A 22,724-nucleotide genomic window follows, 5' to 3' on the forward strand; every position below is an offset into this window, starting at 1 on the left:
GGAAACCTGCCATACACCGCTGATTGACGGCCGGCCCTGCACACACGTGCGGGCCGTGATGTAGTGGTGTGTGCTTGGGATGGGTGATGATAATATTTCACGTGTGTGTGTGTGTGTGTGTGTGTGTGTGTGTGTGACAGAGAGAGAGACAGAGAGAGAGAGAAAGAGCCCTAAGTGAAATGTAATTGTGGTTTGCAGCATTTTGTTTCCAAAAAATCAATCAAACGAGAGACAACCACTTTAAAACAGAAATACATTGGCCTATAAGAGAGATTTTCCTCTCCATTGAAGGGAAGAGGGGGAAAAATCATATAAAAATACAGGAAATATTAAAGCCTTTTTAAAACTTTGTACTCTAACTGATTGCTCAAATGTTTCTTCCTGAGGTCCGCTCGTGGATAGTGGCCAGCAGACAGGCTTTTGGCACTCTGGAAGCCACATTTAAAAATTTCCTACTTACCTCACACAGAAGTGTTGCTTAATCACGCTCAGCGTCTGAGGAGTCGTGAAGAAACGGGGCTTCATTAAGTTAAGCCACGAGTGCATCTGAGCCCTCTTTGTTCCGACATGTTTTTGCCTTTCTATGGGAGATTTATCAAGTGTAATGCTCTAAAATAAAAAATCTCATATTTGTATTGAAAACAGAACATAAATACTCTGAGTATTAGGGAGATACGCAAAACCATTGGTGCCATTTGAGCTTTTTAATATTTTCTCACAAAACAACCACTTTTTTGTATCATTGTGCTGCAATTACAGCGGAAAATCTTTTGCACAAATGGGGGTTGAAAGTTCTGCCAATTACTTTTCAAGTCAGACCTCTGGTTTGCAATTTGTATCAAGGTCGGGACTTTGACTAGGCCTGCAGCTTTGATCTGAACACTACAACTCTGCATCGTTAACCAGAATCTCAAGTTTTTCCAGTTTCTTAAAAAAATAAATAAAAAAATACACACAATAGCATGATGCTGCCAACACCAATTGTGTTGTTGGAACATTTTTTGTCCCAATTTCCATAGAATGATTGATTTTACTGTTCATGGATAAAAGCAGTAAAACTCTGGGGGAGTTTAGATGCAATTAGATCAAATTTAAAACACGTGGAATGGCTGGATGATTTGGAGAAATTAGACTTAATCTGAAGTTTCAAATAACAAAAGTAAATCTGTGTTCCATAATAAGCTAAGTCCGTTACATTCTAAATGTTACCTATAAAGAAATGTTTTTAACCTAGAGATATAAGAAGGAAATCATGAAACTTGATTGTTCTTGTGTTGCTCTTTTCACCTTTTAAGGTTTTAAGTCACCCATTGACTTCCATTCATTTCTACAGCCTGTACCTTACCCTTATCATAACCCTAACCCTAACCATTACATACCTAACCCTAACCCTAATCAAAACTCAATTCACACCTTAGTCCTAAATCTGACCCCTGACCCAAAAACAATGTTTCCCCACAAGGAGCAGTGGGTCCCCACAGCGTACATCTGTCAGGAAAATGGTCCCCACTAGGTATTAAAAACAAACGGACATAGCACACACACAAACTGCCATTGTGCGTAAAAATGTTCTGGGAAGCTTCGGAGAAACCGATTGTGGAAACGAGTCCTTCGACTTCACTTAAATCTATATTGAAACTAAAATGCCTACAAATGACTAAATTACAACTAAATCTTTATTAGATTTTAGTCTGGATGAAAGATTGTGATTGTAAAAAGAGAAAATGGGTACAATGTGATGGCAAAATATAAACAAAAAAAGACAGGTGGATTGTTTGGAGTTCATTTAAACCATTTCTGTCACCTGGTGATGCTGCAGGCCCAGCTAACTCTAGGCCATACCGGTGACAGGATTGGTGTGTGGGATCGACCTCTCCGGCCTGCTGGGAGGCCAGCCGGTGTCTTTCTCCTTCTTCCCGACGTTGCTTCAGACGGAAGCCGTCTGTTTCCACAGTCGCGCGCCTGCTGAGATCCAAGAATGTGGACGGCACTCCAGTAAACTGCTTTACAAGGTCGTATGTTTGAGATGTCAAACCTGGGCCCTGCTTGGTTTGTAAGAGGAAACACAACTGTGTTGTATTTTTTATTTATCTTTTTTTGTCAAAGCACAGGAGGAGCCCTGATACCTTTACTTATGGAGCACGTCGATGAAATTTGGTCAGGTGGCTAAAGGTACATTTTTGATGTTTGTCAGATAGGGGACTTTGACAGAGAATGAAAATACTCAGTACACTCAAACTTTTGTTTTTGGTAGAAATTATGCTCCTACATGGCAACTTTACGATTAGGTGTCCAAGAAAAGTTAAGAGATGCTAATTCTGTATAAGTAAATCATTGTATGAAGTTGGTGAATTCATCCATTCATTGTCTACACCTGCTTGTCCACACAGTTTATCAGTCACTTAATTCACGCCACAGTTGTTTGGAAAAAACAAATACTCTCATTTAGCAGCATAAAAAGTTATTCAAAAAAAGATAACTTTATTAACTATACGGTAATTTGTTATTTTTTACTTTTGCCCCTCTTCGGTTTATCAATATGTGATAGTCGTATGGTAAAGCTATGACTCTGACAAAAGAAGAAGTAATTTATGTAAGTATTTGAAAGTATTGCACCGTGTCTTAGCTTTACTGTACCTCCAATAGCATTGTACTTCATTGGATTGAACGTTCTCTGATGGGATTTTATGATACAATATTTGGACGAAATTTTCTCAACCATTTTCATCAGTGTGCAATAGAGAGGAAATGCCCTTGAAGTGGGTGTTTCAACAACCCCAAAGCACACACCAGTAAGTGAGCAGCATCTTGGTGTAAGAACAATAGAACAATAGGACCTGATCCTCGGTCTTTAATCCAATAGAAAACATCAAGCAAGCTGTTTCTAAAGCAAAATCAAACGTAGAAGAAGTATGGAGGGACTCCAATCATCATGGCTTGAATACCTGCTCACAGTTGCCAGAATTTGTTGACTCTATGCAAAGCAGTTGGGTTATACAACTAAATCTTAGTCTGGTGATTAACAGGACAACTTTTCAGTTTATTCAGATATTTTTCTTGCTTTCAATTAGATCAATTTCCCTTCATGTTTTGATCGTTGCACAAGCCAAATCCCTTCCAAAAGCCTCTCTCCTTTCCCCTTCCTTCAGTTCCGACCCTTGTTCCCATGGCAATTAGAAAGAAACCTCAGCTAATTAGCTTTTTTTTTTCTTTTACGAGATGCAGAGGGCTCCGAGGATGTGTCACCACTTTCCAAACCTTCCTCAATAGCGGCGAGAGATTTGTGTGATGGCTTAATGGCCGGGGAGGAAAAAGAGCTGCGGTGGCAATATTGTTGTGTTGGTGTTTGGTTTGAAGTGCGCCGTGACCCCTTGGAGTGTTTTATAGACATGGCTGTCCCTCCATACGTATCCCACAGAATGTGACGCGAAGCACATCAACAGGACTAGACAACACACACACACACACACACACACACACACACACACAACTATGAAAAGGCGGCCATCAACTCCAAGGTGCCCCTGTTTTCAGAGGAGAGATTTAAGGAGTGCATTTGCGTGTCCGCGACTCCTCCAGCAGTCACTCATGAAGGCGTGAGGAGGGGGGCCTCAAAGCTGAGGGCCCTCGCCTCACGGCCTGCCCGGCTCAGCAGCAGAGATCGAGTATCTTTTTCTATTCTGCGTGGAGGTGACGCGTCCCCACAAGAATGCGCTTCTCTTCCTCTCGTCGTTCGCTTCAGTTTCCCCTCTGGTTGCTTACTTCACTCGCACGGCCACGGAGCTGTCGCTTGAGGAATCTGGAAAACACCAGCGGGGAATGAGAGGAATTTCTGCTTCTTTTTCTTTTTTTTTTCGTTCTCTTCTTAGCTGCCCCTTCCCCTCCTCTTCTCCCGCTCCCTCACCCCTTGCCTCGGCTCTCTTATTTGCTTTAGACGCCTCCGAGCAGCCGCGCTCTTGAGTTTTCTCTTGTTTCTGAACACCGTTCAACAATAACAACCTCTCATAAACAAAAGGGGGTTGTTGATTGGTGGTGGGGGAGTGGAGCTCAGAGGGGAGAGTGGCGATCACTGGCAACAACAATCCAGAAATCCCCCCCCTCCAAAAAAGCGGAGGCCACACGGAGGACCGTGAAGGATTTAAGGGGGGGACTTTAGGAAAGTAGCATCTCTGAAGAACCATAAACACATGCTTTGGTTCTTTCTTAATCCATCCTTCCTCCAGAAGTACTTTGATGGACAAAACTCCTAAAGTGGAAGCTGGTCAATGCCAGGAAACCACAAAAGTGCAGAAGGAAAGGGGGAAGAAAAAAAAGAAAATCAGTTTAGAAATTCTCTGCTTTTACACCACTAGTGGTCTCGTAAAGGGAGTCTGGACCACATCGAGTGGGTTTCTGAAAGGCCAATCGTGGATCTGCCCTGTCAGTTCAGCCTATAGATAATACTACATGCGTATTAAACCCAAAGTCTCTTGACGGGGAGACGATAATGCAAACCGATCTGTCTTAGAATAACTTCGGCTCTTGGGTTTCCATTTTAGGGAAAAAAAACATCTTGCACATTACCCTCCTTCTGCTGTTGAAGTGATTTTATGAGTCCCACATCATCTAAAAGCAAATAAAACGTCAAAGGAGGCTCAAAAAGAGATGTGTAAACAAACTTTTACATTTTATTATAATTACTTACATACTGCATACCAGAGTGAGACTTTTAGAAATACAAAGATTCTCCCCCAACCCCCTCCCTTAAAATAAAGCTTTCCCCGGTTCAGTGCCTTTCAGAACACGAGGGGATAGTGCGCCCCCTTGTGGTCAACAAAAAACACAATCACTTATTACATTTTTAATGGTTGACTTTATTTAAGTAGAAACGCATCCAAAGCCGTCAAAACAATCGGTAAGTATTTCACTCATTCACACACCAAGCACTCCAAAAACATACTCATGATTTCAATAGCATCAGTGAGCAGGACTTCTCACTGTCTTCATTTCTCTACAGGCTTGAACGGATCGGACCAGATCTTGACACCTTCAGACATAAACAAAACAAACAAACAAACAAACAGAAAACACATCAAAACGTGCAAAAATTCAGAAAACACGGGAATACCTTTCAATAGCGGTGCCAATTCTCAACTGAAGACATTAATGATTGGGTTATAACCATATGAGAGTTTCTCCTGTAGTGTTTCCTTATTTTTTCTTCTTCTCTCTTTTTCACTCTAGTCCTAGATGTAAGTACTCTACAGGTTTCTGATGCGTCTTAGCTCCAAAGCTGCTGATTCAAACGACTTAATCACCTCCTCGGCATGCCACTTAGCTCGTTAGCAGAACAATTGTTTTGATTCATATGTGCCGACTTAGGGCAACATCTAAGACAGGCAGTGCAAGCGGTCTTGATGATTGACTTTGGACACCTTTGCTATTGAAGAATTGACTGCATATCAAGTATATTTCAACAATGTAGTTTATGTTTTGGGCAAGGGATATAAACAAAAAATGCCAAACGGAAAAGTTTGACACCTCTGCGTTAGATGTCCTCTTCAAACAAACTCATCCCTCAGAGGTTCTATAGATCTAGAAGGGTTGTTCTAAATCCTCATCCTATTGAGAAAAGGATTTTCAGTTTTCCATTTTCAGTTTTCTAGCTGATTTTTATTTATACTCTCTTGGTATTTCACAAGGTGCCACGTGTGTACATTTTGGGAGAACCACTGTGTGGTATTTGGTGGTACTCCTCTGGAAGGGAACTGGATATTGTTTGTCCTAATGTATTTGAAAAAAAAAAAAAAAAAAGGTGGAAAAATACTATCGGAGCAACTTGGTAATTTTTGCTCCGAAAAATTGTACCTGGATCAGATTCAATTATCTGATCCAGGTGGGATCAGATAATTGTAAATAAGCTCTGATTAATTTAAATAAGTACTCTCACCATACTGGTTATATAAACCTAGATGTCTGCACCTGTGTGCATGAAAAATTTACACTGTTGGTACTATTGCTATTTTGGAAAGAAGATTTTGTGTGTGTGTGTGTGTGTGTGTGTGTGAGGGGGGGAGGGGGGATTCAGTTTGACTTTTTTCTGATTTGGAGTGACATTTAAGTTAGATAAAAGCAAGCAGAACTTTAAATTTCAGCAGCTTTCTTACCTGCAGGCTGAATATCGGCCTGATTGATTCCTGCCCTGTTCACCTTCTGGACTTCTCCTAGAAGAGGACGACAGAATCTAAGTTAAATATTCCACTGTGGTCACATATTTTCATGAATGAACTCCTGAAAAACACTAGTACAATGTTGCTAATTCTCATTCTTGTATTTCCTAACGCGTCTTCAGTCAGAGGCCTCTTCAGATTCGCTGCAAGGCTGACTGCTACCAGAGGTTCGTCCAGCTCACAACTTTTTGAAGATACTTGAATAATCCGTTATAACATTTAATTCTCCTCTAGGATAAATAAAGTAATTCTGAATTGAGTTGAATGTCTAATCAAACAAGCAAAATACAGAAACCCATTCTTATTGTTGCTCCCAAACCGGAGGACGTCGAACAGAAACGATTAAAACGATTGTTGAAATTACCCAAAGTCGATTCTGATTGGTTAATTTTATTTAAATGGGAGAAAAAACAACACTGCGTTTAACTGTGACTTTAATTAGACATCAAAATGACACAAAATGCTAACTGTTTACAACATAGTCTTTGCGGTTACTTACTGTATTCCTCCTTATGTGTCAGAGGGTAGACAAATATGGGATAAAACGCAGCGGCCACCGCCGTTATGAAGCCTCCAAACACCAGAACTATTTTAGTGCTTTTAGACATCTTTTTGTTACATGTGAAGCTGCGCTGTCACCTCCAGAAGCTCTCAGGGTTTACTTTACAGGACTGCTTCCGGTGGGAAAGGTTATAGCCATCGCACCGGATGAGTCGTCACAATTGGCTGCGCCCCATTTTTCAGCCGGCGAGCCAAAAGGACGCGCGGCGGAGGCGGGGTTAGACGCTTAAAATTGAACCAAGAACAGAAAATATTACGAAATTATCACTGAAAATATTAATATTAACAACACAAAAATAAAAGTAAAAAACCAACAAGTGATATAAGTTGTAAAAATTGAGAGAATAAGATAAATAATACACTACTTTAAGGAGTAGTCTATATATTCTTTTTTTATGTTTATTTTCCAGTTGACTTTATTAAGCCAATGACAAAAGGAACAACACAGCATGGAACAGAAGAAAAACTGAATGAATACAGAATAAACTTAACATATATATATATATATATATATATATATATATATATATATATATATATATATATATATATATATATATATATATATATGTTAAGTTTTAAGAAGATATAAAAAAGTAATTTATAATAAATGGATTTTACTGAACCAATAACAAAAGAATAGGTACATTAAAATAAGTTGGTCAGAAGCACACAACTTTTGATATAACAAAACAAAGTTGATAAAATAGTAATACAAAAAACAGATTACTACAGTGGAGTTATTGATATATGTGTATTCCTCAATCTTCATCCCTACTTCTTTCATTAAATGGATTTCACTCAACCAATGAACCTCTGACCAGCTCTTCCAGTTGCTAAACTCCTCCCACGCCGCATGGTCGACGCTGCTATCTAGATCATCCGACGGCTGACTGTAAAGGAGGCGAGTCCAGTCACATGCTTTTTACAAAACAATAATAAGGACATGAGGAAGTGTTGGTGAACACTAGGGAGCTCATCGCCAAAGCTCCTGTCGCCTTTTTGAGCTGACAAAATGCATCTTTTATCCCTCATCGTGTTCAGTTTTTGGTTCAGTTCGGGAAAAACGTTCGGAGAAGATCAGCCCATTCAAACATTTGTGATTCCTCACAGCCACATGGATGTAGGCTGGGTGTACACCATCCAGGTTGTTGTGTTCATGGTACAATCGTGCTATAGAGTGCTGTTTTATTTATTCTAAACATGAGTGTGTCCTGTAGGAGAGTATGCACGCCTATGCGGCCAACGTGTACAGCAGCGTGACGGAGGAGCTGTCAAAGGTGAAGGAGCGCAGGTTTATCTCTGTGGAGCAGGAGTTTTTCAGACTGTGGTGGGACTCAGTGGCCTCGGACACTCAAAAGAAACAAGTATGGACACGTATCTACAATCACATGATTAGCTATCTGTACTGACTAGAAGTGCGACGCTGCATATTTTGGTGTCTGATTCGATACCAAGTAAATATAGTATCGGTGTCGCTTATTACTTATTATTTACGTATATCGTCTAACTTCTGACTTTTATGTTGTAGATTTTTCTTTGAATTATTTTTTATTAAAACCCAGGAGAGGTCTATACAAAATGACATATTTGCATGATAAACATCTAAAAAAAAACAAAAAAACAATTGTGTCGATTATTTTCTAAAATAACGACAAAAAAGTACAAAAAATTAGTCTCTGAGCAGATCACAGCAAAAATATTTTTATGATAGGGTTGAGAAACTACAATACAAAAGTAAAGCACAGTTTCAAGAGGGAATCTGAAACAAAGCTATCAATCTTATCACCAAGTCAGTATTGATATTTTGGGTTGATCTGCCCACCTCTGGTTCTGACTGTTAAAGGCGAACATACTATAATCATTTTCCTTTATTACAGTTCTTGAAAACGAACCTCCTTGCAATAAATTCCATTTTGTTTTGTTATAACGAATTAAAAGCACTGTCGCTGGCACCTTGAAGGCAAAATGTAAACGGAGAAATGTGGCTCCAGAGTTTTTATTTACTCACCATAAAAGCATATATTTTCAGTGACTGAGATCAGTGGCAGTTCTCGGATGGACGATGCCCTGGGTAACCTTCTGCTTGTGCTCACCGCCTCAATCCCCACCTTCCCACACCACCAAGAAGACATGCAGTCCCAGATAAACCTGTTCTGCAAAACTGACTTCTAAATTCCCAGTTAGCATTGAATGTAGCATCAGAAGTTTAAAAGTTCTCTTGGTATTACAGACTCTTCCAAATGTTGGTTAAAAAATAGTAGAATTAACTTATGACACAAAATACGACTGAACCAACATGTGCTGAAGGAATTAAGCATTTGACTCACTATTAAGTTACCTTCCTTTGAAAGATTTGCTTAAAAATCTAAATAAATAAATAAAATAAATAAATAAATAAATAAATAAATAAATAAAACTTGTCTTTTGGGTGTTATTTGTCCAGATGAGTGATTAATGTTACTTTTCTGCAGGATTTAAGCTGATCTTTTGAATTCCCCCGTCCAGATCCGGCAGCTCGTGAAAGAAGGTCGTCTGGAGTTCATCATCGGAGGCCAAGTGATGCACGACGAGGCGGTGACGGACCTGGAAGACGAGATCTTGCAGCTGACCGGTAACCCGACTCCTGCTCCTCTTGGTCCCCACGGGTTTGCCGTCGAGACTCACCCGTCCTGCTGACTCTGCCGTCGTTTCAGAGGGCCATGGCTTCCTGTACCAAACGTTCGGCGTGCGTCCGCAGTTCTCCTGGCACGTGGATCCGTTCGGTGCCTCGGCCGCCACGCCGGTGCTGTTCTCCCTGGCCGGGTTCAACGCTCACCTCATCTCCCGCATCGACTACGACCTCAAAGACGGCATGCAGAAAAACAAGGTGGCCTTGGCTCTGCTCTGCAGACTGCGACAGGAAGCGAATTGAGCTTCTTTGCTAACTGGTTGTTTTCTGACTTCAGAAACTGCAGTTTGTGTGGAGAGGGTCTCCCTCTTTGAAAGCCCGACAGGAGATCTTCACACACACCATGGACCAGTACAGCTACTGCACGCCGTCTCACATACCGTTCTCCAACAGGTGTTTTACGTTAATTTTTCTGTCTCTAACTACAGTGCCTTACAAAGTGATTTATACCCTCTAAACTTTTCTTCCTTCACAACCTTCTTTGTGTTTTATTGGGACTTAATATGATGGACCAGTAGAGAATAATAATGAAGTGGAGGGAGATTCATCTGTTGTTTTCAAAGGGTTTTCAGAAATAAAACTCTAAAAACGGTGGCATCCATTCATATTGAGTCAGTACTAAGCATAACCACCATCCACAACCAAACCTCCAAAAGAAACCTGGTTCTGTTTGTCAACGTAGCAAAACCTAATTTACTCCAGTTTTAATAACTAACAGCTTGTTTCTTCCGCCTCAGATCCGGTTTCTACTGGAACGGCGTTGCTTTGTTCCCGGACCCCCCCAAAGATGGCGTCTACCCCAACATGAGCCTCCCCGTCACCAAGGAGACGGTGCACGCGTACGCTCAGACCATGGCGGAGAACATCAAGCAGAGGGCTGCGTGGTTCAGGACCAACCATTTGCTCTGGCCTTGGGTGGGGGAACGCAAACCGTCATGTTTTCATGACTTTTATCCTGGAAAGGGTTTTAGGCTTGAAATCAGTTTCAGAATCTTTGTGGGTCTTTTTATTGTTTTTGTTTGTTTGTTTTTTTAGGGCTGCGACAAACAGTTTTTCAACTCATCAGTGCAGTTCAGGAACATGGACCCTCTGATGACGTACATCAACCAGAACAGCAAGGAGTTCGGCGTAACGGTGCAGTACGCAACTCTGAGCGAGTACTTCCAGTCAGTCCACCAATCAAATCTTACCTGGGATGTCCGTGGGAGTGAGGATTTTCTACCATATTCGACGGGTATGTGTGTAAGCAGTGTGTATTCTTGCAGAGTAAACAATGGGAAGTTTGAAATTCTTTCACAAATGAAAGAATATTTGTTTTTCCAGACTTTATTCCCATCCTTGTCATAAATTTATTGTGAACTTAAGTATTTAGTATCTTGAAAACTGTCGTTTAGGACTACAAACTCTGGAAATTTGAGTGTGGAAAAGTTTTTAATTTCCATATGAATGCGGACAGTTGCAAGTAACGTGCACGTACACACACACAGGAAGTGTTTTTGCTGCATTTCCCAGAGCCCTACCAGGCATGGACGGGATTTTACGCTTCTAGAAATGTCCTGAAGGGAGTGGCGAGGCGGGCCAGTTCCCGGCTGCACGCAGCCGAGACGCTCTTCACCCGGTACCGGATCAGCTTCCCAGACGGACCGGTGGCTAAAGACTGGGCTCTGGAGAAACTCAGGGCTCTGCGCTGGGCTGTCGCCGAGGTAATCCGCCTCGGCTTTTACATCCGAAACACGACGCGAAAAAATATCATTTAACACGAGGAAGCGAATGGGAATCAATACGTACTGTGATTCTTTCCAGGTCCAGCACCATGACGCCATCACTGGTACCGAGTCGCCCAAAGTGGCGGAAATGTACGTGCAGCACCTGCTGCAAGGCATGATGGGAGCTGAGGAGCTTCTAGCCGCGCTCTTCCTGCTGCCGCAGAACCAGGACGTCTCCGGCGTTCCCAGCGGAAGCTTCCAGGGAAAAGGTACGAGCTGAAACGCTTCCACTTTTTTATAAACGTACATTCCTGGGACAATATTTATTGTTTCGCTTAGCGTGAGAAATTTCTCATCGTGATCGTTTTGATTTATCGTCAACTTGATAAGTTCCAAATCATGATTTTTGAAAGAAAAAGAATAAAAACATCGTAGATGTTATTTTTACTTTTTTCTCCACTATTTGTTTTAATGAGAGCATCTATAAATATCAATAAATTTGAAATTATGATTAAATGCAGTTACAGTGAGCAGTTTGATTTGAGAAACTGGGATCCCGAAGAAGCGTATTTCATTTACATCTTACCTAAAAAAGATGGAAAAAATGGCTTTTTAAATCGTTTTTATTGACATTCTACTAGTACCACAACATATGACGATTAATTTTGAAGTCCATATCACCCACATGTCCCGAGAATTGGCTTCTTATGCATTATTAAGATGGATAATTAATATGATGTAAGTAGGCTTTGTCACTGGAATAAAGCTTTGAATTAAACATAACTCGGCATGTGGACTTCTGAAAGCGACAAACCAAGAAAACATTGCACAAGGTTAATTTTATGATGGATTTTCTCTTATCTCGTAACTGAGAACATTGTACAAACCGAGGTACGGTGGAGGCAGCGTCATGCTGTGGTGATGGGATAGTGAAAAGTAAGTCGCTAGCTCCAAATTTTTCTACTTTAAATCGAGTCCACAGCCTTATTGCTGAAACTCTGAGAGAGTTTTTGTTGCCTCTGACTTTTTGTTTTCTTCTTCTTCATGCCTCGTGTTTCTGGCATCACCTCTCTGGCTTAACAGAACTTCAACGGGTTTCGGTAAACAAATGGGATTCTCCAGCATTCAGTTGTGGATGTTTATTTATGTTCCTATTTTAGGTTCTGGTCAGGCTCTGGAGCAACACGTGATCGTTTACAACCCACTGGCGTGGAACATCACCTCCGTCGTTAACATGACTGTAACCTTCCCGAGCGCGGTCGTCCGTGACGACGACGGGCAGCCCGTCCCTGCGCAGGTCCACGAACGTCTCCTCCTGCTTGAGGTAGCTTAGCTCAACCATCATCTTCTGAAATCAACTTTCTCTCTCTCCTTCTGCGTCGCAGATCCAGAAGTCGGCACTGTGCAACGCCTCCTACGACCTCTTCTTTGTGGCGCAGCTCGGCGGCCTTCAGCACAGGAAGTACTCCGTCCAGTTCTCTGAGACGTCGTGTTCTGGGAAGTCCAAGTGCGAGAGCACCTACGAAGCTCGAAGTGTTGCGTTCGAGCGGCGCCGTGTGAAGGACTGGAGGAAAACGGGAAGGCGGCTTCTGCCCGTTCTGAACGGCTGCTACAAACTCATGTTTGACCAGGACACCAACCTCCTGCACAGCGCCACCTACCTGTGAGTTTTACACCTCCTAAACATTGTCAGGGCACTTAACATTTTGCACGTTTTCAACAGGATTTTGTTCCAGCACAGAGAGTTTGTCTGGTGATTTGGTCATGAATGAAAATCTACGAGAGTCTGAATAAATAAATCTACTTGATTATTATGCCAAACCTCCCTCGATTGTTTCTTTTGTATAAAATAAATGTGACAGAATTGATATCAGAAATAATTAAATCCCCTCCCTTTTCTTACCTTATTTAAAGACCCCTGTTTGACTATAGAAATTATTTTTAAGCTGCACTTCTATTCGGACTGAGGCATTAAACTGTAGTTACATCAGTTCGCCACCAGAGGGCGTATAGAACACAGTGAGCACTCTAGTCAGCGCAGTAATGACCGATTAGCGGCAGGCGCTCACTGTCCCTTTTGTCTGTTAACAGTTTTCAACAATAAAAGAACATGCGAAAATCACACTGATTAATTATTAAGTGTGCTGCAACATAAACTAAAATGACTCTCTGGGAAAACGGCTTGTGCTTCTTCACTGGCAGAAAGGAGCAAAGGCGAATCATGATGACGCAGGACTTCTGGGAATACGACGCCAATGGAGACGTGAAAGCAGGACCCATCTCTGATAACTACATCTTCAGCGCTAACGGGTCAGCTGTTCGGGCCTACAAGGCCGTGGAAATGGAGATAATCCCGGGAAAGGTGCTCACCGAGATCAGGCAGCGGTTCTACAGGTCGGTGACTGGAACTACACTGCTAAAACACAAAATCGTACCAAGTATTTTTGGTCAAGGTTCTAGTGCAAATGTCACTTGAAATAGGACAAAACTAATTACATGTAACTTTTCAGGTGAATAGTTGCTTAATATTGATGAGAAAGTACTAGTTCTAAGTGAAATATTCTGCCAGTTGAGCTAGTACTTTTTGTTATCAAAATTCGGACTATTTCTTGATGAAAAGTTAGTTTTGTATTGAGATATTTGCACTAGAAAGTAGATCAAAAATGCTTGGTCAGACGTTGTGTTTTTGCGGTGTAACCAAGAAGATTTCATCTCTTTCTACGGCTGACGACCAATTCTGGTTGACCGCTCTAGAGAGGACGGTGACGAGGACTGCGCCTACTCGATCACCACTCGCGTCCCAGAGTATTCGGAGGCCGGGCCCTGGTGCCACAGGCTGGAGCAGACCTACTCTCTGGGCCCCCTGCGCCTCAACACAGAGGTGGTCCTCAGAACCAGCTCCTCCCTCGACAACAACAGGACTCTGTACTCGGATGACAATGGCTACCAAATGATGAAGAGAACCTACAAGAAGTTCACTAATAACACTTTAGCAAGGGTGGGATATTTGACAAACTGTGTGGTTTTTTTTCCAGGTTTGGCGTTTGGTTGTAAATATGCTCCATTTTCCTGCCTGCAGAATTACTTCCCCATGGTCCGAACGGCCTACATCCAGGACGACATCAGCCGTCTGGTGCTCCTCAGCGACAGAGCTCACGGCGTCTCCAGTCCAGCCGACGGACAGCTAGAGGTAAAAACGAAACACTAACGACCACTTGCTTTGTGATCTTTAGTCACAGATGTATTTTAGAAAGTGTTTATTTTCTCTCAGGTGATGCTCCATCGCCGACTTTGGAACAACTTGCAGTGGAACCTCGGCTACAACCTCACGCTGAACGACAGCTCGGTTGTGAGGCCCACCCTTTGGATGATCCTTGGCTCTGTGGGTGCAACATCCAAACTGTACCAGAGGGGGGCGGTAGAGCTGCAGCACAGACCCGTCGTCATGCCAATAGACCGGCCTGGTAAGTATCTTCATATGAAGGAGACACCGATGATCTGCACATGTTGATTTGAGTTGAATTTGTCTTTAAGACGTTTTTGTTTTAAAGGTCAAAATTAATTTTATGTACAACATAACGGGTTTTAATATTGCTGAATAATTACAAAGTATTTTATTTTCTTAAAATTGCTGTTTTTGTCTACCTTTTTTTTGATAGTTTGGGGTTTTAAGTTACTGACAGAACTTGAAGGGATAATGTAAAATATTATTTTTTCAAATTAAAAGTCAATTGAAAGCCAACTTCGGCATTGTGGGGTTTCATGAACTAAAGATTTGACTACATAAGAAAGTCTATGACTGTTGAAAAGTATGAAAATTACAAATGTAAGAGGATCTAAGAACAACAGTGAGAACATTTTCTCTAGACTTATTGCTTTTAGAAGGCATTATTTTTCATACCAGAAGCAAATCAGGATTTTTTTACTCATTTAAAAAATGGAGCACTGGCGTTAGCATCTTATATTAGCACAGTTAGCATAGCATAGTTAGAATAGCAGTCTCCGTGTGCGTTTTCTAGATAATGTAAATTCTATTACAATATCAAAAAAGCTGCCAACATTTGCAAACCATTCTTTTTTCATAAAACAAACAGATAAGGATAAAACAGAGCGATGTTTGTTTTACTCCTTTTAGCCTTCCTGTTGTCTGCTGGAAGCCTGGATCGCTCTTACCTTGAATGAACCTCAGATAAGCTTAGACTTGCTGTAGAAAACGGTTTTATTTTTTAATAGCCTCTTACACATTTGGTGCTTTCTTCCGTTTTAAACACCTGATATGAAAATAAAGTGATCTTGCATTCACTGATCGAGAAAAGGGTAAAATTCTTAAATTTCTGACTGAGCAAGTTACTGATCTGGGCAAATCAAGCTACAAAATTTATCAGATTGCAGTGACCTGATAATTCCTTTGTGCATTTTTTACTCAAAAAAAAAAAAACAACACGCTCTCGTTAGTTTGAGTTTAAAAAGCTGTCTTGTCTTTTTTAATAGGTAAGGCCCGGAAGGACAGAGAGCCCAGATTTAACTCCCCAGTGCCTCCAGTTGTTCTGCCTCCCAACCTCCACCTGCTCAGCCTCAGCATCCCAGGGTGGAACTACACCTCCGACCACGACCTTCACCTCAGCCGCCTGCATTCAGGTTCTGTGTGACTGAATCTGCAGATTTTCTTAATGCTCAGATGTGTTTTTCTCACGCGTTTTTATCGCTGCTGTTTGAAACGTAAACAGGAAAGGAGGTGCGCTCTGAGCCGGACTACGATCGGGTTCTGCTGAGACTCATGCATCTGTTTGAGGAGGGAGAGGACCCCGAGCTTTCCAAACCAGTCACAGTAAACCTAAAGGTACAGCTGCAAAAAAAAAAAAAAGACAAAACGTAGATGTATCGATGGAAAACATTTCACACTTTGTCACGTTGCAACCTCAAACTTCTTTGCATTTTTGACTGACTCTTTTCTTGCGATCAGGACGTTTTAAAGGGTTTGGGGGAAGTGCGGGAGCTGGAGGAGCGTTCGCTTACAGGAACCTGGAATATCACAACCCTGCAAAGGTGGAGGTGGAAAACTGCAGACACCTCTGGGAAAAGTGAGGAATGCTCCAAATGAGAAAGGAAAGAAATGCGACTTTTTTTTTTCTTTTTCAACTAAAACTATTTCTCGCCTTTCGTTTTAGAAAATGACCAACATAAGAGGAATCAGGATTTCACCGTCACCATCTCACCCAAAGAGATCAGGACCTTCTTCATTCACTTCAGCTCCAGGAACGGTTAAACTGACCCTCCTTCTATCTTCTGTGAAGATCACGGCTCTTTTGACCAATTATGTTACTTTGGAAGATTTAATACTTTTGCTGCTCAATGATTCAATGCAGTTTTTGCACAATGTGTTGATTGTTGTTTTCTAAATAGATAATGATGTGCAGGAGGATGAAATTGTGTCTCGGACGGATTAAAGTGATTATTTCTTTTCCGCTCGTTTTAATGTTTCCTTCATTTTTTTTTCCACAACAAACATAAATTTTGTCAGATTTATGTGGATCACAGGGGAGGAAGTCAAAAATGGTGGTATGTTCATTCAACCAGTGAAGCAAACTAAATCCAAATGGGTTGTAAAAAAAAATAATCTTTGAATAAAAACAAAACAATTTGAATGTCAAACGTCTAGAATCAAGAAATTACCTACATGGAACCTGAAGTAGGCCAAAAGATTTCCCCAAAACCAACACCTTCATACTCTGATGTAAAGAAATTAAAGAGCAGATGAGAAACAAAGTCACTGACATTGATCAGTCTGGAAAGAGTTATTTCTGAAGGTTTAGGACTCCAGTGAAGTGCAGTTGGAGCCATTTTTTATTGTTGTGGTTAAATTTGAACAATTCTGCAAGAACATTTGTCCCAAATTCATTTACAGCCATATGAAACACTCGTTGCTAATTGGTGCAAATACCTGATAGAAGTTGTTGTTCCCCAAGCTGGCACATCCAGTTATTGGGTTTAAGGGGCAACTGCTTTTTAGATCCAGCCAGGTCGGGTTGAATAATTTTTTCCACTTAATCAATGAAACTGTCATTGGAAAACTGTTTTGCATTCACTCAAGTTATCTATGATATTTCGTTTAGTTTGATAGTTGTTTTCACACTGATTATAACCTCTTTACCCCCCCTCCCCCACTCCCAGCTCACTCCTACTAACATTGCGATTAATGTCCCCATTTGCCACTTGGCAAATCTCTAGCTGGATATTTGACAGCACTTCTTGGCAAAATGGGTCAAGTTCCATTTAAGTGGTTTGTTTCCTGGCATTGTATTCAGCTTTTAAACACAGTCCACAAATTTTTTATGTTGCTGAGGTTGGGGCAATTCCAGAAGCTTAATGACTTTGATGTGTGTTTGGGATCATTGTCCTATTGGACAAGGACAATAAACAGCATTTGGAGTTAGTCCCTTTCCATAACCCCATCCGCCTTTGTGCAACGCATTAGTAGTGGTTGCAGCAAACTGAGCCCTCAACATATTCCTATTAGGCTTTAAGGCCTTGCTTGCATGGACTCCTTCAAACATATTTCTTACCAGTGTTGCCAAATGGAGTGCTTTTTTTTTTTTTTTTAAATTCCTCCAACAATAGAACCTATTTCCAGAGAGTATTTGGTTGGTCCGTGTGGGCAGCTACAATTTTTCTGTTAAAACGTCCTGTTAGTATATGAGGGAACAGTTGAGGTTTCACATTAGAAGGGTAGATATTATCCCCTTATCAGGAAGATAATATTACATTTCCGGTAAGCAGAGCGAACTTTTTACTGTCGGCAGAGGAACCAGGTTGGTAACTCCGGTTCACTTTGAGCCGGAGTTGCAGTTTACGCTGGTGGCCACTAGGAGGCAGCATACCCCCATCATTACACTGCTGCCAACAGCCAATACAGACAGACAACACCCAGGGAGAGCTCCGTTTAGGCTTTTATAGCAGGGTTAGCTATAAAACACACAGGCTACAGCAAAATGGTAGAGAATATGTTTTTAAAAATGACACGAGGTGATTCATAAGTTGAGCGCCTGCTAGAAGAGAGGTGAATCCTGTGATTTATTAGAAGATGAGCAGTGCCAGTGTAAGTAGTGTGTTTTTACGCAGCCGGTGGCTGCATTTAGCGTAATGTTTTCTGTTTCTTCACAGCCTCATTTGTCGTATTTTTAAATAAGATGTCTTGTAAATGTAAAAGGAGACGTCTTTTAAATGTAAAAAGGAGATCCTAGGAAGATGTGAGGAGGCGTTGCTAAGATACAAGACCGGGAGGGTTCTTATTGGTTCCATCACTCGGAAGTGCTATGGGTCGTATTGTTGTTTTCTTTGTGCCTCATGTTAATTTGTGTCCCAACAGAAGAAAGAAAGGGAGCAGAAAAGGAAGCTGCAGCACTTTTTGAATGACTTGGCTTTACTCGGATCGTTACAGGTTGGGTCATCATCACACGGTTTATTCAGAGGAGATATGAAACAGCTCATGTGCCCCAAACACACACGTCATGCTGTTTATTCCGCAGGGATTTAAATACTTCCAGCCCTGGCTAAGAGGAAAAGAAGAGCTGCTGCTGACTGTAGTCAATGAGGATCTGGTTAGTTTCATTTGATCTGGGAGTGCAGACTCACACATTCAAGGATAAACTGTTTTTTTTAATAGCAGAGCACAGTCCTGATATTTGATTTGATCAGCTATTTGGACACAATGCAGTTTATTTGGTCCCAATAAGATATTGTAGTATCCTACTTTTTTTTTTTTTTTTTTTTTTAACCCATTTATAATTTACACATTACAATCACAAACTTCAATCTAGTTTATTGGGATAAATTCAACATAACAACTGACTTTCTTTTTAAAAGATCAATTTGTAATCAGCCCCTTTACTTGGGTGCCCTAAATAAATGAATAAATTACTCTTTGCTTTCCAATTTTCCAAAAAAGTTCTCAACTGATAAGAAAATTGTGGACATATTTTCTACCTTAACCTTAGGTGACTTATGAGGGCAATACTAAAATACTACATATGCAATTTTTATAAGTCAAAAAAAAAAAAATTCATGTATCATTTTACTTCACACTTATGTATTACGTTATGGCGGTTTACAATATGTTGAGATTTGTGTTTCTAACGTAGCACAATATGAAAAATATCTATTCTTTTCCAATTTAGTGTAGTTTTGTCTCTCTCCGGTCCAACTTTGCCCAGGGTTGGCGCTCCCCAGGTTTTTTGGTTTCCAGGGCGTCGTCGTACTCCTCCTCCAGCAGCAGCTGCTTGTCACCCAGCAGCAGCTCTCCTAGCCTGGGCAGCAGGAGCAGCTCCCCCCTGCCCGGGGAGCCTCGGGGCCCGCCAGACGTCCAGGCGACTTACTCTCACTCCAGGACGCCGACGCAAACCGACAGGTGACTGATGTGGCTTTGTGTGTGTCTGCTTACATTGACGTGTAGGTGTTTAGTTTTAGAAGAGGGTGTCTTTATTTATTTATTTTTTCTGTTTGATTTTACAAATGTCAGGCGTGATGCTGAATGTTGTTCCTCCACTAACTCGCTGATCTGTTTTTCTTGCTTACAGGGAACCGAACGGTGAGGAGCATCTTCTCCCAGCCTCTCCCAGTGAGGGAGAGATTGCCGTACCAGTAAGCGCATGCAGACAGTACACACCCACACGTTTCGCTCTGTTTCTCCCGTGAGATTAACTCTTGAACTCCTCCTTCGACAGGAGGTGAACTGCACTCTGTTTCTCCTGGCCGGCTACGTCAAGTACGGACGCCCGTACGCGTGGATACGCTCCAATCACGAGCGGCTGGTCAGCATCGGTGGCATGGATTCAATGGTCAAGGACACGCCCATGAAGCTGAAGTCCATCACAGACTGGCAGACGAGAGGTATGGAAACAATGTGAGGAATCCAACCTGCAGGAGGGATACTGTTTGAGTGAACGGCTTCAGGAATAATTACCAGAGTTTCCATGAGCTGGGCCAGAAGAGGTTGGCTTCTGGATCTCTTCTGAGATTGTTTTGTTCAGTTTAAGTATGTGTTCTCGTTGCTTTGTTTGTTTAATTAAAAGTATTTTCTTTAAAATACAAAAACAAAAAAGCAATGATTTTGATGAAGTTCAGGAGTTTAAAGCTTTTATCTCTGCAGGTATTCGTGTCTGGGACATTGTGAGTGAGCTGGTGTGCCTGTGCACCGTTCCCTCTCCCACCAACCCCTTAACCCTCGACATGCGTTACATCAAAACCCTTCCCCTGCACGACCGCTTCCTAGTCACAGGAGCCCTCCTCAGCTTCCTGGAGACCTATCTGATTTACGGGAATCGGGACGAGCTGCACTATGACAAAGGTGTCTTTTCATAATAAAATATTACGGTTACTATTGAAGTCTGCAGGTGGTGCTGTTTAGCTACCTTACCATGATAATCAGTATTTGTCTCAGAGCACTTAAGGACATTAATCATCATTTCCTTTTTGTTTGTGTTTAGGCTTGCAATTGTTTGTTTTTTATTATTTATATATCCAAAATAAGGAGCAAAGTCTCCAAAATGTGAATATTTACAGGAATATTTATTTAGTAAGGAGGAGGAACTCAGCAAAATGTCTGAGAGTATAAGACTGGAGACCGAACAACTTACGATCTTTCTATGGATCTAAATCTTTCTCTTTTAGTCCATCATACCTGTAATTTACCGTGGATGGAGAAAAAGAGATTGTGATAAAAACAAAAGTTATGGCAGTGGAAAAAGTTAAGCATAGTTCCTGCTGCTGTTCTGACCAGCAGTGTTACTGCGACCTAATGCTCCATGTAGGGCTACACACCAGGATGAAATGGTTACACCAATTATCATTGAAACACTGCATTTCTGGTCAAATGTGCTTTCCTTCATTTGGCTCAGACACAGAGAAAAAAAACTATGCTGCCACAGTTAATTAATGGCAAATGACAGCATTTTTTGGCCTCATCAACTTTATGCTAACAAACAACTACAGCTTAGTCGCTGGTTTAGTTGTCGAGTACCTGCTTGAGCTATCTGGTGTAGCTTTATTATTACCTGGGCTGTGTCCTCTTTCCTCAGGTTTAGCTTGTTCCTTCCCTTTAATCCAAGTTAACATAACCTAGGTACAGAAGTTTGTTCCAGCAGAGAGACTATTTGATGGGGAGAAATCCATCCTCCCTATACATGTTTAATCCCTTTGAGCTCACCTGCACGTTCTGCACACATTATATTTGTAACTAAACAGATTGGTTTCTATCAAGAAAACAATCTGTTCTGTGATTATATGAGAGATTTCCAAACGGTGCAGCCGTTATATTCATATATGGTAAGGCCTCTCTGTTAGATGATGTGGCTTATAGGGATGTTTTTGTGTCACAAAAGTTCTAATTTATTTTAAAATTATGTATCAACTTCAAAAACATTAGAAAGGTCGAATCTGTGTTTCTTTGTTGTTTTTCTGGCTTCTGAATATGACATATTAAAACTACTGGAAAAGGTTTAATTTTGTCTTTGTATGAATTTCTCTTTTCAGTGGTAGAGGAAGTGAAACCCCTAAGGCGCCTGCATTTCCAGGCCCTGCTGGAGCTACAGCGACTCAGAGAGAGCCCGGAAAAGCCCACTGGCTCCACAAGGCTGGACTCTTCAAGATGAAATCTTGAAGAGTGGCTTTTATTGAGTGATATTTAGGTATTGCACCGACGGCAGTTTACCGGTCGATCGCCGGTTACCGATCTTTAAAAAGCCTGACTTGCTGATTCCGATTTTGTCCGATACCAGGTTTGTTTGTTTTTTTTGTCTGAAATTTGACTATTGCTAACTGCAAACATGCAGACAGGACCTGGTGGGTTGGTTTATCAGTCAAACCTCTCTAACAGCAGAGCAGAAGTGGACAGCGGTTTGTTTTTAGACCTTTGTTGAGGTAGATAAGATCAGTTTCACATTTAAGTATCGGCTGATCACCAATCTCCCAAACTGCAAGGAAATCAGTACCAATAAATCAGTGCACTCATAGTAATATTCAATTTTTTTGGATTCGATGTTCTCAATTCCTTAATAGCTTAAACTAGAATTTGCCAGGTTACTCATATCAAGCTATACCAGATTTTAAACGTTATGGTTCCAAAACTGCAAGCATTTTCTATCTTCTCCGGCTGTATAATAGCCATGGTGTATCATGATTTTTAAGATAACATTTTTGAACTGCAGTTGGCTAGTTACCTGAGCAGATAGCCTGACTAACCAGTTTGTCATATTATGTCACCATGAACAATTAGTGTACGCTTATTCTGTCTTATCACTCAGATTTGTTGTAATAAATGTTGAAAATGATGGCTTCCTTATCAAGTCTTCAGTGTTATTTTTCTGGTTAAAAAGCGATTATGCCCCTCTGGTTTTAGATTTTTGTCTAAATATCCGATTTAAAACTTCTAAAATCAAGGTTAAACAGTGAGGATCTTTTTACAGCTCCTTCATGGTTTGATCCAAGTCTTAGTTTGGGTTTTTGCTACATATGCTGACATTTCATCCATATCTTTTGGTGGGGGTATTCCCAGTCAGTCTGCATCTGCAGTGGGAAGGAGCT

General features: G+C 41.2%; 3 protein-coding genes across 6 annotated transcripts; 2 read left to right on the forward strand and 1 right to left on the reverse strand.

Moving 5' to 3' along the window:
- Positions 1-4,832: 4,832 nt before the first annotated feature.
- LOC106954567 (small integral membrane protein 20-like) lies at positions 4,833-6,903 on the reverse strand. The gene is made up of 3 exons (XM_015044172.1): positions 6,709-6,903; positions 6,147-6,203; positions 4,833-5,026 (listed from the first exon to the last, which is right to left on the reverse strand). Exons 1-3 carry the CDS (start codon positions 6,815-6,817, stop codon positions 4,983-4,985), a joined length of 210 nt encoding a protein of 69 aa, XP_014899658.1. The 5' UTR covers positions 6,818-6,903; the 3' UTR covers positions 4,833-4,982.
- Positions 6,904-7,585: 682 nt separating this feature from the next.
- Positions 7,586-16,616, forward strand: man2b2 (mannosidase, alpha, class 2B, member 2). 3 transcript variants are annotated; one of them, XM_015044163.1, is made up of 19 exons: positions 7,586-7,674; positions 7,991-8,137; positions 9,279-9,384; positions 9,467-9,639; positions 9,719-9,834; positions 10,179-10,356; positions 10,477-10,675; positions 10,954-11,144; positions 11,245-11,416; positions 12,308-12,444; positions 12,533-12,810; positions 13,350-13,541; positions 13,902-14,145; positions 14,227-14,337; positions 14,419-14,611; positions 15,639-15,785; positions 15,875-15,987; positions 16,111-16,228; positions 16,316-16,616. In XM_015044163.1, exons 2-19 carry the CDS (start codon positions 7,997-7,999, stop codon positions 16,411-16,413), a joined length of 2,907 nt encoding a protein of 968 aa, XP_014899649.1. In that variant the 5' UTR covers positions 7,586-7,674; positions 7,991-7,996; the 3' UTR covers positions 16,414-16,616. The 3 variants fall into 3 exon arrangements, with proteins under 3 accessions (XP_014899649.1, XP_014899647.1, XP_014899648.1); XM_015044161.1 differs by lacking the exon at positions 7,586-7,674 and adding an exon at positions 7,700-7,917; XM_015044162.1 differs by lacking the exon at positions 7,586-7,674 and adding an exon at positions 7,700-7,917 and having other exon boundaries at positions 11,245-11,410.
- Positions 16,617-18,023: 1,407 nt separating this feature from the next.
- LOC106954564 (uncharacterized) lies at positions 18,024-22,482 on the forward strand. 2 transcript variants are annotated; one of them, XM_015044164.1, is made up of 8 exons: positions 18,024-18,243; positions 18,514-18,585; positions 18,674-18,745; positions 19,358-19,551; positions 19,721-19,784; positions 19,868-20,033; positions 20,293-20,490; positions 21,675-22,482. In XM_015044164.1, the coding sequence occupies exons 1-8, from the start codon at positions 18,229-18,231 to the stop codon at positions 21,791-21,793; spliced, it is 900 nt and encodes a 299-aa protein (XP_014899650.1). In that variant the 5' UTR covers positions 18,024-18,228; the 3' UTR covers positions 21,794-22,482. The 2 variants fall into 2 exon arrangements, with proteins under 2 accessions (XP_014899650.1, XP_014899651.1); XM_015044165.1 differs by lacking the exon at positions 18,024-18,243 and having other exon boundaries at positions 18,252-18,585; positions 19,327-19,551.
- Positions 22,483-22,724: the final 242 nt, after the last annotated feature.

This window comes from Poecilia latipinna, unplaced genomic scaffold, assembly GCF_001443285.1.
Source record: "Poecilia latipinna isolate Pla-1442-1.1 unplaced genomic scaffold, P_latipinna-1.0 Scaffold664, whole genome shotgun sequence".
In the NCBI taxonomy this organism is placed as follows: Eukaryota; Metazoa; Chordata; class Actinopteri; order Cyprinodontiformes; family Poeciliidae; genus Poecilia; species Poecilia latipinna.

Bases quoted from the DNA above. Each gene is read 5' to 3' on its own strand.
- LOC106954567 (XM_015044172.1), bottom strand. From the start codon at position 6,817: ATGTCTAAAAGCACTAAAATAGTTCTGGTGTTTGGAGGCTTCATAACG. The intron at 6,204-6,708 runs GTAAGTAACCGC...GTCCTCTTCTAG, and splicing joins GACACATAAGGAGGAATACA to GAGAAGTCCAGAAGGTGAAC. The intron at 5,027-6,146 runs GTAAGAAAGCTG...TTATGTCTGAAG, and splicing joins GGCCGATATTCAGCCTGCAG to GTGTCAAGATCTGGTCCGAT.
- man2b2 (XM_015044161.1), top strand. From the start codon at position 7,786: ATGCATCTTTTATCCCTCATCGTGTTCAGTTTTTGGTTCAGTTCGGGA. The intron at 9,385-9,466 runs GTAACCCGACTC...CCGTCGTTTCAG, and splicing joins CGAGATCTTGCAGCTGACCG to AGGGCCATGGCTTCCTGTAC. The intron at 15,988-16,110 runs GTACAGCTGCAA...TCTTGCGATCAG, and splicing joins CAGTCACAGTAAACCTAAAG to GACGTTTTAAAGGGTTTGGG.
- LOC106954564 (XM_015044164.1), top strand. The intron at 18,586-18,673 runs GTTGGGTCATCA...TTTATTCCGCAG, and splicing joins CTTTACTCGGATCGTTACAG to GGATTTAAATACTTCCAGCC. The intron at 19,785-19,867 runs GTAAGCGCATGC...CTCCTTCGACAG, and splicing joins AGGGAGAGATTGCCGTACCA to GAGGTGAACTGCACTCTGTT.